The sequence below is a fragment of the Pantherophis guttatus genome, chromosome 2 (assembly GCF_059756535.1).
Source record: "Pantherophis guttatus breed Tessera chromosome 2, ASM5975653v1, whole genome shotgun sequence".
Lineage (NCBI taxonomy): Eukaryota > Metazoa > Chordata > Lepidosauria > Squamata > Colubridae > Pantherophis > Pantherophis guttatus.
The window spans coordinates 135,161,398-135,178,834 of NC_142064.1; the positions used below are offsets into that span (position 1 = coordinate 135,161,398).

A 17,437-nucleotide genomic window follows, 5' to 3' on the forward strand; every position below is an offset into this window, starting at 1 on the left:
CACTCACACAAATGGAGCTTCTTGCATGCGTGCGTGCGTTCTCTCGCTGCTCATGCAAGTGGAGCTGTGTGCGTGTTCTCGCCCTCCACTTTTGCTGCCTGGTTCCGAAAGGGACGTGGCCTGAGAGTTGGGGACCCCTGAACTAATCAATCCTATACGGAGCATCTAAGAAAATAGCAACTTCTCACATGATTTGCTTCTATTACACCCAATAGACCAAAAACAGCAAAAGTGGGAATATATATTCTACTAGGATCAGATTGGGGGTGGGTGGGAGAAAAGACTACTATGCACACTTTTATTAGAATTATTAACTCCGTAAGATGGAACAGCTTCATAATAACTGCGCTGACTGAAAGAAATTATAGGCTATCTTTAGGCTGCTCTTGACAAACTTTTATTGGTTGGCAACACAGAAGCAGCTAGGCTGGGTGTCAGCAACCCGTGGCTCCAGAGCCACATGCAGCTCTTTCTGCATGTGGCTCTCTGTGGCCCTGTTGCGGCAGAGAGATGAGAGAGCTGTCGCCCTGTCGTGGCGGTGGGCGGAGCCTTAGTGCGGGAGCTAAGAGCCCCTATATTTGCCTTTGCACGGCAACAGAATTCTGCTTTCGCCGTACATTTGCGGTTGCCGCCAGCAAAGGAGTCTGGGAGAGAACAGCGAGGGCGGATCTTGCAGGGTGGGGGCCAGCCCCCAAGCCTGACTTTCCTTCTCCCTCATTGCTGGGGCCAAGAGAAAGGAGGCGGCGTGGGGAAGTGCTCCCCTCCCGCAGCCGAGCACAAAAGCCCAGCGTGGGGGGCGGCGGATGGCCCAGCAGAAGCGCCCCCAGTGGCGAGTCGGACGGTGGAGAGGCCTGGCCCAGCTCACACAGCTGTCCCGCTGTTCGGCACCTCCAACACGAGCTGCCACCTTTGATATGCACCGCATCTTTGAGGAAGCCGGGCAGCGATGGCTGGGGCCATGGGGGGTGGGGGCAGCGGAGGGGTCAGGGCTGCTCCCCCCCTTCCTCAGCAAGCCGGGCTTGGATGAGTGCGGAGAGTTGCGGGCTGAGCACCGGTGGGTCAGAAGGCGTGCTCTGACGTTGCCCCAACACGCGTTTCCAGCACATGCTCCTCTATCCCAAAGTGGGAATGAATGGGGGTTAGGGGAGCAGGGAGCAGAGGAAAGGGTAGGGGGGCTTCTAGGAGAAGAAGTCCAGCTGACTTTCCTTTTGGTGTGGGGCGGGGGAAGACCCAATAACCACTCCATGGCCTGTCCACTGCTCTCGCAGTGCCTTGTGCAGCACAGTGGAAGTGCACTTCACAATGGGGGAGACTGGGTCCCCTCCTCCTCCTGGAGCCGATTCCCTGCCCCACTCGTCCCTGGCAGATCTCTCTCTCTCTCGGCAGGTTGCGCATCCAGCACTAACCAAGGCCGGCGGTAGCCACCCTCTGTTTCCTGCTGCAATCGGGCCGCGAATGAGGGACACACACACACAGAGAGAAACAGATTCGGCTCAATTCAGCTCTGTTTGCTCCCCTCTCTCCACCTTTGCCCAGTTTTGCAAGGAATCAGCAGACACTGACTTGGTGATTGGGGACGGGTCATCCCGTACTTTGCCTGCCACGCGTCTTTGGGGGCACCCAGGGACTATATTTTCTAGCCACTTTGGCCCAAGTTGCAGGATGCATATGAGTGCTTGTGTGAGTGTGCTACTGCTTGAGATGATGCTTCTCTGAAGTGTATGCAGCAATCTAAGGTGGCAACCTCGTGGCGCTGTGATGTAACAGCCTGACAGTCGCTCCTTTTGCAATGCAAGGTTTATCTTTGTATCTTTCCAGAGACAGAGAGAACGTGGCCGAATTTCGTTAGTTATTCCCTGGGTGTGTGGGTTGGGAAGTGGTGGGGAGTGAGAGAGATGAGAGGGAGGGAGGGAGAGAGAGGGAGACAGAGAGATAGGGAGAAAGAGAGAGGGGAGAGAGGGAGAGAAGGCGGGAGAGAGAAAGAGAAACCCGTTTTCCATAGAAAACACTGGGTGCTACAAAACCTGGGTAGGCGTGGCTGGGGGTGTCATGTAACTAGATGGAGTGAGTGACGTCGAGTTGGCCATGCCCACCCATATTTTGTGGCTCCTGGTGTTTTGTTTTCTGTGGGAAATGGGTCCAAATGGCTTTGACTGTTTCAGGTTGCAGACTCCTGAGCTAGGCAGAAGTCCATACTTACTACTCTTGTTTCACCTCAGAAGTCATCCCATTCTTGCAAAAGTTTGACACCATGGAAGACTTTCTTGATGAAGCAAGGCTTCAGTGACTAACAGATGGAACAGGTAAATTCTTCAATAAGTACTGCCAGAATTAATGTTGATGACGCAGTTAGTCCTTGACTTACAATCATTTGTTTAGTGACTGTTTAAAATTACAGTGCTGCTGAAAAAATTGACTTATGGCCAGTGGTCACACTTCTAGGCACTTGGCAACTAGCTCACACTTATGACAGCTGCAGTATCTTGGGGGGGAGGGAGGGGTGTCATGCAATCACCATTTGCAATTGTCCCTGCCTGCTTCTGACAAGCAAAGGGAAGTTGGATTCACTTAGTGACCATGCAGTTTGCAGCAAAAAATTAGGCATGATCACAGGATGACTTAACAACCACATTACTTAGCAACGGAAGTTCCAGGCCCAATTGCGGCCGTAAGTTGAGGGCCACCTGTACAGAGTGAACCGTGTTTCAAAAACCCTCTAATGCCAACACTTACGAATGAAGCCTGAGGAGCTTGGAGGATTGACGCTGTCGCAGCTGTCTGCGCTGTCGCTGTTGGAGATCTCATCGTCGGAATTGGAAATGGGCGAGCCCACGTCCACATCGTCAAACTTCCTCTTGAGGCCGGCACTTGCGATGGCATCCATTTGTCCCTGGCTCGCATGGAGAGCCAAAGAGCAGAAGAGAGTTTTGTATTAGCTGCAGATTTTTGACTCCAGGCCTACTGATGGGTTTTACCAGGTACCTAGTATGGACAAAGAGAGGAGAGGATTAGTGATTACCTCATGTCACACACCTGCAACACACAGGGCCTTTGGGCATTGTAGTAAGTCAGCTTCTGCAGGTGCTGTGCATTTCTTTCTTCTCTGGCTGCTCCCCATTATTATTTCCCCCCAGAGATGAATTAAATGGCTTCTAAGAAGAGCCACATATGTCAGATTGATTCCCTTTCATATATTACAGACATTAGTCACTCTTCATACAATTGCACGAGCTGCTTTTCATCCATTAAAAGCTATCTATTAGTTACTGGATGGCACCAGCAAACAAGACAATATGCTGGGAAACAGAGCATGAGATGCCCACCTGCAACTCTCAGAACCTTTTAAGCTAGGAGTGGCCAAAAGTTGATAACCAAGGAATTGCCACCTTTTCATTATGATGAGTTCTGCAGGAGCTTTGGAAGTAGTAAGCCTCATTTAAACTGCTGCATACTCAACATTTTCAGGTTGCTACAGGCAGTCCTTGACTTACATCCATTCGTTTAGCGACCATTCAAAGATACAAAGGCACTGAAAGAAAGTGACACGACCAGTTTTCCCACATATGACTGTTGTTGCAGCATCCCCATGGCCACGTGATCAAAATTTCGGGCTCCTGACAATTGGCAGTTGTTCTGTCCTGGGGTCATGTGATCACCCTTTGCTTCCGACAAGCGAAGTCAACAGGGGGAAGCCAGATTAATGACCACATGATTCACTTAACAACAAGCAGTGATTCACTTAACTGCGGCAAAAAAGATAGCAAAATAGGGAAAAACTCATTTCACAACTGCCTTGCTTAGCACAACTGCCTTGCTTAGCAACGGAAATGTTGGCCTCAATTGTGGTCATAAGTCAACCTGTACAGGTAGTCCTCGACTTAGAACAGTTTGTTTAGTGACCGTTCAAAGTTACAACGGCACTGGGAAAAAAAAGTGACTTAGGACCATTTTTCACACTTATGACCCATGCAGCGTCCCCATGATCATATGATCAAAATTCAGAGGCCTGGCCAATGGTTCATATTTATGACAATTGCTGTCTACCAAGATCATGTGATCTCCTTTTGCGAACTTCTGACAAGCAAAGCCAATGGGGGGACACCAGATTCACTTAACAACCGTGTTAGTAACTTAACAACTGCAATGATTTACTTAACTGTGGAAAGATAGATCGTAAAATGAGGCAAAACTCACTTAACAAATGTCTAGCTTAACAACAGAAATGTTGAGCTCAATTATGGTCATAAGTCGAGGACTACCTGTATACATTTTTCTCTGGTATATTCATGCATTAATGAAAAACTCAGACCAGGCTGCTTTCTGTAGATGCCTTCTTGGCATCCAACAATCAAACACAGTTCCTCTCTCCCCAGTGAGCATAATGCACTAAAAGTGACTTTTGGGGGAGTGGAGTGGGAGTTCAAGTCAGCGTTGATTCCTGGCAACTGCCTGGACAAGTTCCTGCAGTTTTCCTGGCAAGATTTTCAGAAAGGGTTTGCCAATGCTTTCTTCCTAGAGCTGCTCAGTCTTCTGGTTTCTAGCCTGATGCCTTAATCACAAAAGTGGCCCAGCAAATATATACACAAAGTCTTCAGGTCTTCCTCATACCAAGACATGTCCACCTTCTTATCCACTTAACAACAAACTTTGGTATGTTTCCTGACTGAAAATGAAGTAAAAACATTTTATATGCAGAGTACAAAAACTGGCTATAGTGAGTTCATTTTGCAACAATTATAGGTTTGTAGACTTTATACAACACTGGTGGGTACAGTGGGGATTCTAAAGCCAACCCTGTCATACAGCTGGGTTCAAAAATTCAACTTTCAAAATTCCTAAAATTCAGCTGTCTTCCTGCCACGGCTTCTCGAGAGCTGACCTTCTTCAAACCAGTACAAAGGTTTATAGACCTCCACCCAAGGGAGGGAAAAAGTGCTTAAGATTATGGTGATGCCTTCTATCAAATTACCATGAAAGTTCATATTTTTTTAAAAAATGGAAATGTGAGTTACTCTACAACATCCATAAAGGTATCTTCACTTAACAACCATAATTGGGGCCAGTATCTCTATTTCTAAATGCTGTGGTCGCTAAGTGGAAAATCATATGACCACACAACGATTGTCTTACAACCTGATTTCATCTTTGGCCATTAAATAAAATATCATGTGACTGCAAATTGTGATATTTTTTTTTCAATTGTGAAATTTGCCCAAATAGCAATTATAACCATGGGATACTGCAATGGTTATAATGAGAGGATTTGTTGCAAAACTTGTTGATAAGCAAGAACTATCTGTATCTACTTTTCCATAACTACAGAAAAGATTTGCTATTATCTGCTAGGACCAACCTGCCTTTTTTTTTTTCCTTCTAAAAAAAGAAAGCAGATTGGTTTGTCAGGGGAAAAAACTGCAAGTGTTGAATTTTGAAATTCTGTTTTTCTGCCTCTTGCTTTATTTACTAACAGCTAAAGACTAGGCTCTTTGAACATTAGAGAGGGACCTGATGCCAAGAGGGTGGACTCCTTGCTATTTCTGTTATACTTTTTTAGACATAAATGCCCACTTGTTGCTTATGAAATGCTAGGCATTCTACAATTAAAATTGAAGGCTCTGAAGGTACCAGTCGTTTTCAAATTCCTGACCATGTTTACAAGTCAGACATGTGTGCCGTGCCTTCCATGTAGTTAAATCTATATTTATTTTTATGGAATGAATATACGTCATTGGAAGGTGCATAAACATTTCTGTTAAAAAGCAACAAGATAATCTGAATTGGCTTTAATACAGAAGCAGCCAGTAGGGAAATGCAACCATTTTACCATACGATGCACCAAGGGATATACTTGTTTATGCCAATTATACTGGGGAAAGTTACCCAGCTATTATTCAATAATATAAATATCGACACGGGTATCTTTTAAATGTAGTCACTGATTTTTTTATATATATAAAGGTACGATTGAGGCTCAGACTGTGCTGTCTGGCTAAGTCATGGCCAACAAAAGATGTTTCAAAGATAGGTGTATCAGAAGCCCAATGTTAGTCAGGAGCCTGATAATCCTATCCTGTGGCAGTCAAATCCTTATCTCCAACAGTGAGAGATGAAGTTAAGCCTTAGGAGACAGGGTTTAATTTAGATGCAGCAGATCTGATGACCTACTTCAGCAAGGCTTAGCCTGCATGAGGGCAATGGAAACCGAGGTTCCATGGTAATATATTTTTTACATACTTTAAAAACAGTTAATGGCAACAAGATATGCTGGGAAACTTGCCAACCTCAGTGCAGAATGAAAGTCACAATAGAAAAGTGGGCAAACACGGTCCCAATGAAAAAATTCCCAACTGTTATTCAAATGAGGAATAGGGGAATTTCAAGTTAACCCGGGGGATTAGAAGAAAAAGGAGAAATTGTAGTAGGTTCAGAAACAAGATTGCACTTCTGCCTTCATCAGCTGAATGTGTAGTACAATGTATGGTATGGAAAAACCATAATCCACTAATTGTCCCCAAACAATTGGCCTGAGTGTGAAATTATGAGTAACAAAAGAATACTATGAGTTTAAGCTTCAAAACCCAAACAAGACAGAACATATTTTTTAAAATATATATCTTATTGCTACTGTATTACATTCATCTTATTTAGAATGATACCTACCACAATTTGAGACACCCTTTGGATAAAGGGTAGTTTACGTATTTTAAATATAAATATGCCTATGTATTATAATATATAATACTATGCAATGTTATATATTGTCTATGTTGCACTTGGCCCTATCATGCAAGAATCTATATATATTTTCCCCCTATTGTAGTTTTTTTTTGACAGAGTTGTAAGCTGCAATAGGCATGAAGCAAGCTTATACCTACTCTGCTAGGACCCCTGCTATTATATCTCATGTATAACAAGTGCTGCGTTAAACCAGAGGAGGCCTACCTTCTCCACATAATGGACTTAAGATGTTTAGGGGAAGCCTCTAAAAGGATATCTGCCAAATTCCAGTCCCCTGCTCTTTCTGAAGAGGTGTGTGAGTGTGTGTTATCTCTGATAAGAGGCCTGCTTTACCACCAAAAACTGTCTTCCTGCTAGCATTTTTGTCCCGACATTAACTTATGATATAAAACCATGCACAAAACAAACATTTCAGTTGGAAGAAGGACAGGCTACATGTGCTTGGAATACAGGCTGTAATCCCAAAATTAGTAGCCCACACTATTAAAAAAAAAAACCCACAGAGCACTATCATCATTTCTCTGCAATATGGCCTTTTTCACAATAACAAGCGGGACCCTGATAGAAAAAGAATTTGGGGGAGGAATGCAACATTCAAGGAGCAAAGAGCCAAAGAGAAGAAGAGAAGAAATCCCTCCAGCTGGAGCACAGGCAGCCCTTCCAAGGAGGAAGTACTTGGGTTCACTGGATGCCAACTGTTCCTTCTTTGAAACACCTCATTCTCTTGAGAGGGTAACAGCTACTAGCAGGGACTGCTCCAATTTGTTCTCCTGCAGGTTAGCTCCTAACTCAGGGGTGTCAAACTCAAGGCAGTCTGTGGGGCCTTCCTACTCTACTCAATGCACAGAGGAAACATGCCAGCAGTTGGCCACACCCACCCAGTTGGCCACACCCACCCGAGGTCAATCACAGCCCTGATGCGGCCCTCAATGAAATTGAGTTTGACACCTCTGTCCTAACTTATCCATTGGCAGAAAGACTTGGCTGAAGGCCAGAAGAGAAATGCTCACAAATGGTAAAGCCCTGTTTGCCAGAAATTAAGGAAAAGAATGTATGGCTAAACTTACCAAACACCCCTGTAATATTATGCTATTTGTGTCTATGTGTGTGTGTGCATTCAAGTCAGCCTTGACTCCTGGCAACTACCTGACAAGTCCCTGCGATTTTCCTGTCAAGATTTCAGAAGTGGTTTCCCTTGCCACCTTCCTAGGGCTAAGAGAAATTGACTGGTCCCAGGTCACCCAACTAGCTTCATGCCTAAAGAGGGACTAGAACTCAGTGTCTCCCAGTTTCTAGCCTGATGCATTAACCACATACCTGACTGGCTCCATGGTATTACGCACCGCCTAATTCTAGTTTTAATGGTAGAGGAGACAAAGGATTGTCTCCTCCTATTTCAAAAGCAACTAGTACACCACACGTTGCCACAACTAGAAATATGAAAGAAAAGCACCTAAGATTTAGAGTATTTTGCCTCTAGCTTCTCCAATATATCTGCATCCAAAAAGAACAGGAATGCTCTCAAGTATCACCTGTATTTCATAGGTTTGTTGTTATAGAAATGGCTAGTATATATTATTATATAAAAGTAAAAAGTTTAATGCTATTACCTTATTCTATTGCACCAAAAGGAGTCGGACGTCAACACTTTTTCTTTCTTTTCCCCCTCTACCCTACAACTTTCCCTCCCTTATTTTGCTGTTATTATTTTTTTGTATTTTATGTTTATACTTTGATAACCTAATAAAAAATTTGAAATTATAAAGCTTGGCTGGTGTCAAAAAGATCAGGTTTGGATCGTTAGGTGCTTGGAAAGGTGAATAAATATATGTAACATTATAAAAAAAATTAAAAAGGGAATAGATAAAAAGTATCGCCTATATTTCTTATACTCACTCAGACTAAAATATCTGGTCTACATCATCTTGAAAATAATGATATAAGTCATAATAATAATATATGTACCTACCATATCAAGTACGGATGATATCTAAACAATTCTACAGTTGGACAGCACTGACAAAAAAAACCACCTAATATATTTACGACATTTCCAAAAATAGAAGGGATATGAAAGAAAGGGAGAGGAGGGAACCCTGAATCATGCTGAGAGTTTCTTTTCCTATCTCCACTTTTCTGCCGCAAGACATTCATTACAGAACAATGGCCTTTCCTTTATTCAGCTGGGAGACAGATTAGTCTGAGCACAGGCCTTGATTTTTTTTTAAAAAAATGTGCTTGATGACTGGGAACAAGAGAGAAATAATGCCATTTCCAAGGGAGAAATAACTTTTTAAAAGCTGCCCTTTTTTCCATGCACAAAATGCTGCGGGTGAACAAGAAAAAGGAAACAGCTCTTGAAAGAATCACAGGTCACCCTCAAATGACACGCTAGAGGGGGAATATGTGAAGGGAAACGAGAAAGGTTCAGAAAATAGAGCATTGCAATGTATCAAAGAGAGCTTCTCTTCAGTTCTGAGAACTGAAATCTGGTGGGAAAACAGCCTTGAAGTTAACACAACAGCCTAGTAATCCACTGTAGAAACACAAACCTCATCCATAAAAATCACTGCTTTGAAAGTTTAAGAGAAATGCCACTCTGCAACTCTATATTAATACAGTAAACAATAATAAAACTCCAGCCTTTCATAAAATAAAATACTCTGCAGACGAAGAATTTGGTCAGCAGATCTCATGAATCTACTTTCCCACAAACTGCCTGCATGTTGGTGCAACTCCCATCACCACCCACCCAGACTAGCCCTGCCCACTTCTTCCTTCCACTTGTCTGTTCCCTTCCACATCCTAGCAACTGTCTCCATAGCAACAAAGCTGAAGAAATGGGCTTGTGAAAGAAACATGCCAGCCAGATGTGGCATGCAGCAGCAAGATGATCCTGACTGCCAGTCTCAGGCTTCTTTGGAAGAAAGGAGCTAGCAGATTGTGTCAGACTGACAGACAGACGAGAGAGAGAGAGGGAGGGAGGAAAGATGGATGGAAGGAAGGAAGGAAGGAAGGAAGGAAGGAAGGAAGGAAGGAAGGAAGGAAGGAAGGAAGGAAAAAAAAATACATTAATTCTCCACTGCTGAATCTTCAGCTCTGTTCAAAATCAAGGTTTTATGTTCCCTTCAATTGAGAAACATTTCTAAGAAGCAGGAAGGGTCCTGGCAACTGAGGCAAATCAGGAAGCCAAGCATAATAGTGTCAACTTGGCAAGTCATTAATTACTCATCACTGATTTCTCCACCTTTAGATAGGTCAGCACTTTTGCATCAGTTTTTTTTTATAGTTTCTCCTAATGCTGTTAGTCGTGAACTTGAGTTGCATGGCCGGATAGGATGGCCAAATTCAGAAGATGCTGGGACCTTTGGTGTAAATCAATAAGGAAGCGAAAGGGTTCCTGACTCACCAATTCCCCTGGAACTAAGCTTGCCACCCATAAAATCTAGTCCTGGTTGAAATGCATTCACTCTGAACAGGCAACACTAATGAAAAGAGAACAACAGCCTCATGTTTTTGCAGCTGTATGTGCCACTAGATTCAAAAGTTGCACATCTCATTTGGTACTGTTACCAACTTGTTAACTCTACTATCGCTAGTTTCTCTCTCTCTCTCTCTCTCTCTCTCTCTCTCTCTCTCTCTCTCTCTCTCTCTCTCTCCCTGCCCTTTCACACATTATTAGCTTCCTAAATTACCATACTTCCTTCTATTGTGTACAGTAAGCATGTGAAAAAACTAGTGTTGTTTAAAGAGCCAGAGTGGTACAGGGAAGGTAAGGTGTTGGATTAGGAATGAGGAAGCTCACCACAGGTACTTTGAGCACATATACACAACCTACTTCACAGGACTGCTATTGTGGGGAAAAGAAGGAAGACAGTATGTTATGTACACTGCCCTGTATGAAGGACAGGATGAAAAATCAAGAAAGCAGACAGTAAGTACATTTTTGGGTGTCCGCCCCGTACAACAAGAGATCTTACACTTAATGAAAGTGTTGGCAACCTTCTTCTTGTATGGCTTGTTCCGTTTTATCTGAAAACCATTTTGGACCAATTGTATTCTTGTCCTGTAGTGAAACCCTGTATTGGGTATCAGATTAATATGTTACTTGGAATTCATTGCAGAATGAATAAGTTTAAAAGGAACCATTGTTGGAATATGCATGCTTCTAGAGAAAACCAAATTCTGTTTTTAAAAGTTCACAGTATCAGGAAATCTCTAATCTTGTGGTTAATTCTTCTCAGCAACACATGTCTAATGGAATTGGCCTCGCCCTTGAAAGAACCTATTGCACTTCACTCTACAAGCTTTCTACCAAACTTTTTTTTAAAAAATCAACAGATCCAGAAGCATCCTATTCACTGTTACCTGACAGAAGCAAGCTTCTTAAAACTGCTTTTTTTCTGGATTCTGCAAAGTCTGACAATAACTTAAAAGGTTTTGATGTCCTCACTAAAACAATCATTAGAACTCTTTATAAAAAAAGTTGGGGGAAAAACCTCAGAGGCCAAAGCATCAGACTCGAGTTTCTCCTACCTATCTGTCCACTAAACCACCCAGAGAGCAGCAACATGAAACCTGCTACTTGCAAGTGAGAAGAGCTTCACTGATCAAAAGGAGCATCACCTGCTTTTCATTATGGCAAGGAATTCCAAACATCTTGAAGACATCCTACAGACTTTAGGAACAGATGGAAAAGGCAGTAGAATCCCCTTGGTGAAAAACCACTAACAAGTCAATTACAAAGGGGGTGCTGGTGGGGAGAACTGAAGGGAAGGGTGGAGAAGAAGGAAAACCTTCAAGGGAATTATTTAGCTTAGAAAAGGAAGTAACAAGGAATCTGAAAGGAGGAATTCACAAATGGGAACACTCAGCTTCAAAAGGCAAACATTAACTGTGGGCACTAAGCCCAAAATTAGTTTTGCAGGTTTGCAAGTAGGGTCCTATTTGCCAGAGAGAGGGAGAGGATGCAATTTAATTCATCCCCCAGATTCACAAAACGGAAGTTTCATATGACTAGGCAGGCTCTGCTGATTAAACAAGGTTTTCTAATGCTTAGGACTGCAGTGCCGAGTATAATGTTTTATGCTCAGATGGCTTTATAAATGTTTACTCCTCAATCCTCACGGCAACACTGTGCAAACTGAGCCTTATGTAAGCTAAAAATTGGGTTCATACTTCACCTTATGCTATATTTTTACTAGGGTTTGCTTGCATAGTTGGTTGAGTTTGTACCTACACTAAACCATGGTTTGTTGTGATATGTGAACTTAGCCATCCTCTTCTTGCCTCAAATACTAAATGGAAATTTAATGGGTTTTCACAGTTGAAAAAATGTCCAGACATAAGGCTAACATATTTACTGCAGTACGTCTCATAGAAAGTAGTAGAAAATATAGAAATAGGGCATGGCTACTAATGCCTTATGACATAGTCCTAATATTCAGTAGACTTATAAGGTCATTAGAGCAGGAGAATTACACTATCTTAGAAACCAAGGTGAGGCTTCCTATTGGTGCCAGTTTTCCTCTGCAAGATAGAATTAGGATGCTGGGAGAATGAGGGCTCCCCCCCCCCCCCCCAGTAATTAACTTATTCTCTGAAAAGCAGTTTTTCAGTTGTGATTAGGAAGTCACAAACTCAATGGAAGATCCGTGGGGTCTCTCGGACTTGTAGCTGTGGTATTTTTGAGGAATGGGGACACTTTCAAAATGAAGCCATATCGCTAATTAAATCTACATCACTCAGTAGATTCTAGCATTCTTTTGAATACTTCAATAATTTTATTTATCAGAATGCACTGGTATCAAAATATATTTAAAATAAAAAAGTATAAGGGTCACATGAGAAAATTTCTGAGCAGATTCTGCCACTAATAAGTAAACTGCAACGTAAGTACAAAACTTTTAGTGAAAATGAATATTTTTGAATAAAACTTGGTAATTATTTATTTATTTATTTATTTATTTATTTATTTGTTTGTTTGTTTGTTTATTCGATTTATATGCCGCCCTTCTCTGGAGACTCATACCTGTTTCCCCCAACGTAAGACATCCCCTGATAATAAGCCTAATTGGGCTTTTGAGCGCATGGCAATAAGGCCATGCTCATTTCAGGGTTCAGAAAAATATAAGACAAGGTCTTATTTTGGGGGAAACATGGTAGAATGGATGGGGAAAATACCATAGGAAACTGTTTGTTCATTTATTTATAAAATTCATTGGCCGCCCATCTTACTATAAGGTAACTCTGGTCTTACAGATATAAAATTACATCTACATTAAAACCAGATTAAATTAAAATCAAGATTAAAATCAAAGATATGTGGGGGAGGGGGCAGAATGAGGGGAGGTGGGATCAGTTATTACTCGATCAACCACCTCCACTGTGCTGTTCCTCCATTGGGACCACAGGCCAACTGGCAGAGCCAGGTCTTTAGGCCCTTACAAAAGGATTGGAGGATTGGGGCCTATGATAGCACTTAGCAATAGCACTTATATACCGCTTCACAGTGCTTTACAGCCCTCTCTAAGCGGTTTACAGAGTCAGCATATTGCCCCCGACAGTCTGGGTCCTCATTTTACCCACCTCGGAAGGATGGAAGGCTGAGTCAACCTTGAGCCAGTCAGGATCAAACTCCTGGAAGTGGGCAGAGTTAGGCTGCAATACTGCATTCTAACCACTGTGCCACCACGGCTCTTATGATAACTTCGTAAGAGTTGTAAAATTATATAACCAAAATCTAATACCCATACAATTTTGTTTCTTGGAAACTGGAATTGGGGGCTCTATTTCCAGCTTTAGGTGTTTTGCCTCAGCTGCCTGGCAATTACATCTCTTTATACTGCATGCATGATGCTGTAATCTCACTAATGCTACCCCATTTCTTAGACAAAAAAGAAAAGAAAAAAGAATCAGTAAAAAGCAAGGCTTTGATGTGATTAACCAACCCCTGCTGGGGAAAAAAAAAATCTAATTTCCCCATTGGAATTCCCTTTCAAACTTCATAAGCACTTTGTGTCTATTGTGTCTCCTCCCCTTCCACCCTCACTCCATTTTGCTCTCAATCAAGGGATTGTACGGGAATTCTATTCAAGGCTGGGGGACATCTGAGTGGGGACATCTTTGGTACCCATCAGGCTTCCGTCCCCCCTTGACATTAGTTTATTTTTAGATCCTTTTAAGAAAAATATTAAATGGGTTATCTGGCACAGACAAAATGAAGTTCCAATTACAAATATTGGCTTTGTGTAAAAGAATGTCTCTGGGCCCCACAAAGGCGTTCTTAGAAAATAGAAATGGTAACTGGATGCATCCTAGAGCTTTTATCTGTTACTATGCCAGGTGTCCAGGAAAACACCCAGAACCAAGATCAGATCAAACATGATCTGTGGATGGCTAAAGGGATTAATGGAGACCAATGTCAATCAACTTGTCTTCAGATAAACGGGTGTCTGCAACTGGCCAGACTAATCAGGCTAAGCATTTTCTGAACTGGCAAGCTTTCCCATGGCAACCATTTTAAAATAATGGCTACAATGTACTCAAAACGCCAAATCAGCTTACAACTGTCAAAAGGTTTCCTCCTCCTACAAGATCACAAAAGCTAAAAGATGTGACCCACAAGAAGCAGAGACGCAAGAGAAAAGAAATATGCTAAAGAGAAGGAATACTGAAGAGGCTTAATAACGCCTTATTTAACTAAAAAATAGGGAAATGCAGCCAGCTTTTTAATTAGCTCTTTTTCATGCTCTGGTGTTCAGTGCAAGAGGAATTCTACTCTATTGCTTGGCATCGAGTGGCTTAGCATGGTGAAAGGTAAGAAAATATGCTTGGCTTTGGGAAGAGAACACATCATTAAAAAAAATAAATAAAAATGGAGGTTATTGTGGGTTAAAATACAAATACAAACAAGATAAAGAAGAAAGAAAGAAAAAAGTACAGGCAGCCCTAGTCTTACAACCACAATTGAGCCCAGAATTTCAGTTGCTGAGGCAATTGTTAAGTGAGTTTTACTCCATTTTATGATTTTTCTTTCCATGGTTGTTAAGTGAATCACTACAGTTGTTAAATTCGTAACAGGAGTTGTAAAGTGAATCTGGCTTCCCCACTGTCTTTGTCAGAAGGCCACAAAAGGTGATCACGTCATCCCAGGGCACTGCAACCATCATAAATATGAATCAGTTGCCAAGCGTCTGAATTTTGATGACATGACCACGGGGATGCTGCAACGGTCATGCGAAAAGCAGTCATAAGTCATTTTTTCAGTGCTGTTGTACTTACTAAATGAAGGGCTGTAAGTCAAGGACTATCTGTTGTGACTTATGACTTTTTCCAGTGCAGAAGAATACAAAAAAGGAACCTAACAAAATCCAAATCTAAGATACCTCACTACTCATCAAGGTGGTCCCCTATTTACAGTATGTGCTAATTGAGGATGGATGGATGATTGGTTTTCTAAATCAGTCCAATTTCGTTGTATACATGATGTACAATGACAATAAAGGCTTTTACTACTACTACTACTACTAATCAATCAGTCAAACCTAACTGCAGTCTGGTTAAACTCTATTGTAATATACTTGGCCTTATCAGCTAGCCAGATAGCAACATCTACTCAATCTTGATTTTCTTGCAAAAAAAAAAAAAAAACCACCTAAGCAAGGATAAGCATGAATAAATACATAAGATATAATTTTGCTGGCAGGCTCCATTCTAGACTGGGAAATCAAACAAAAATCAATCAAAGAAGGCAATAGCAAACCCTTTTTATATTGTTAAGAAAACTGCATGGATGCATTTCATGTTGTTACCAGGGTTCAAATTCAATTTGAAATAAATTATATTTTTAATCTTCTAGAATTTATTAACTTGTTTCCTCCCATTTTTCTCTCTAGACACCCCAAACGTCCAATATTTGGCTTTGTTCCAATATGTACTTTATTAAGGCAGAATTAAATGGAAAGCTACAAGAATGTAAATTTGCATTACCCTCAAGGATTTCCTAATGGAAAGAGCTACATATCAAATGAAGAAAGCTGGCTGGGCATGTATGTTGGTGAGCCTGGCTGCAATTATATTACATGCCAGGTCCAGCACAAGGAAACAATTAATTCATCTTATATTCTGCTCCAATCATGTCTGCTTTTGAGCAACTTGCAGAGCAGTTTGTAATTTTCTTTCTTCACAGAAAGTCCCCTAGAATATGGAGGCTTCTCCCAAGTAGACAAACAAGTTACTCTTCTTGCCTTATGCTAATTTTCCCAAAAGCTACATTCATAACTATGGTATCACACCTACACTACAATAAAGTTACACTTAACAGTGGTAGCTACATCTTTTGTTTTCTTATTAGCATTTTCTAAGAAATGGTTTATTAAGGACAACGCATCCAACATAATACTTATGTTGAGCAGCCAACACAGCACCCTTGATTAGTGAAGTATGATTCTTTCTCTTGAAAGCTTTTTCACATCCAGTATTGCCTGACTGTATAATCATCAAAGCACTTCAGTGCAAAGACAGTTTGCATAACCTTGTATAAATGCAAGAACTTTTAGTTCAAATTCAATTTTTTTCAAATTTGAAAAAAAATAGATGTGATAAACATCAGCATTCTTTCCAACAGACTGTCCTAAACGTAATTGCTTATGTGCCAGCAAATCGTAGCACCTAGCCGAACTTGATTATTGTTGAAAGAAATGTTGGTCCAGAGTTTGCACTTAGATGGGGAATAACCTGGGAAATCCTAAACTGGGAAGTAGGGAAAAAAATGCTTGAAGAAATCAAACTGATTCTGTGTGTCTGCCAAGAAAACTGCATAGACTGGCTCTTCAGGAGTGAGTTTGAATTAGGGACATCTTTATACTCACTCAACCTTCCAAAGATCAAAATTTACCACTGTAATGAGTATACAAAATGCTTAGAAACAAAACTCAATTTTAGTATAGAAGTGAGAGACACACCAAGACATCACACCCCAGTTCTTTGGTCCAAAACAAACTCCAAATCTCATAGATTGTTTGGATCTCATGGATTAGTATCTTACTTGCTCTCTAAGAAGTGCTCTAGTGACACATGACATTCAAAAGCAGAAATAAGGAAAGGGGGGGAACACATTTTTAAATTCTCCATTTACCATGTAACATATTCATAATTTATGAAATATTGTGGCAGTCCGTGACTGTAATAAAGATTGAAATTGAAGTGAAATACATTCCATATTTTTTTTCCTGTGCCACAACTCCATTCGCACACAGATGGGGGAAAATAGGCAATTAAGTGGCATGGGTAAAGTGGCAACAGCACAGATATTCCATGTGGGAGTAGCCAAGAATGTAGCTGAAAGGATCGAGCAGCAAGTTTCAGCCAATGATTAAAATCAACCATAAGAAGGCAGAAGTTGCAGAGAGAAAAATACTTACTGCCTTTTCATTAGAGGCTTCCTTTAGGCAAGGACTCCTATCTGCCTAGATACTTTGGGGTATTGCAGGAATGTAGCCATGACCTGATTTTACATCCCTTCTGACAAGTATCTGGTCCTTCTTTCAGGCAAGTGACAAATGTTCGTCTCTATAGAGGCATAATAAAGGAAGTTTGGCCGTCAAAAGGGATTTTAACTTCAATTTTTTCCTAAGTTCATGATGAATTTTAGTCACTTTTGAAAGACATTAAGACCTCCATTTTTCACAAACTGATG

At 41.4% G+C, this 17,437-nt stretch overlaps 1 protein-coding gene across 2 annotated transcripts in view; it reads right to left on the reverse strand.

The window, feature by feature from the left end:
• The window catches only part of CSRNP2 (cysteine and serine rich nuclear protein 2), a 41,454-nt gene that overhangs the window by 12,510 nt on the left and 11,507 nt on the right, over positions 1–17,437 (reverse strand). The window contains exons 2-3 of one of the 2 annotated variants that reach the window (XM_087886813.1): positions 17,163–17,310; positions 2,734–2,982 (exon numbers count right to left, since the gene is read on the reverse strand). In XM_087886813.1, the coding sequence (XP_087742939.1) occupies positions 2,734–2,884 (151 nt within the window). In that variant the 5' untranslated portion in view covers positions 2,885–2,982; positions 17,163–17,310. The remainder of the gene's footprint in view (positions 1–2,733; positions 2,983–17,162; positions 17,311–17,437) is intronic. The other variant, XM_034412218.2, reaches the window with a different exon arrangement.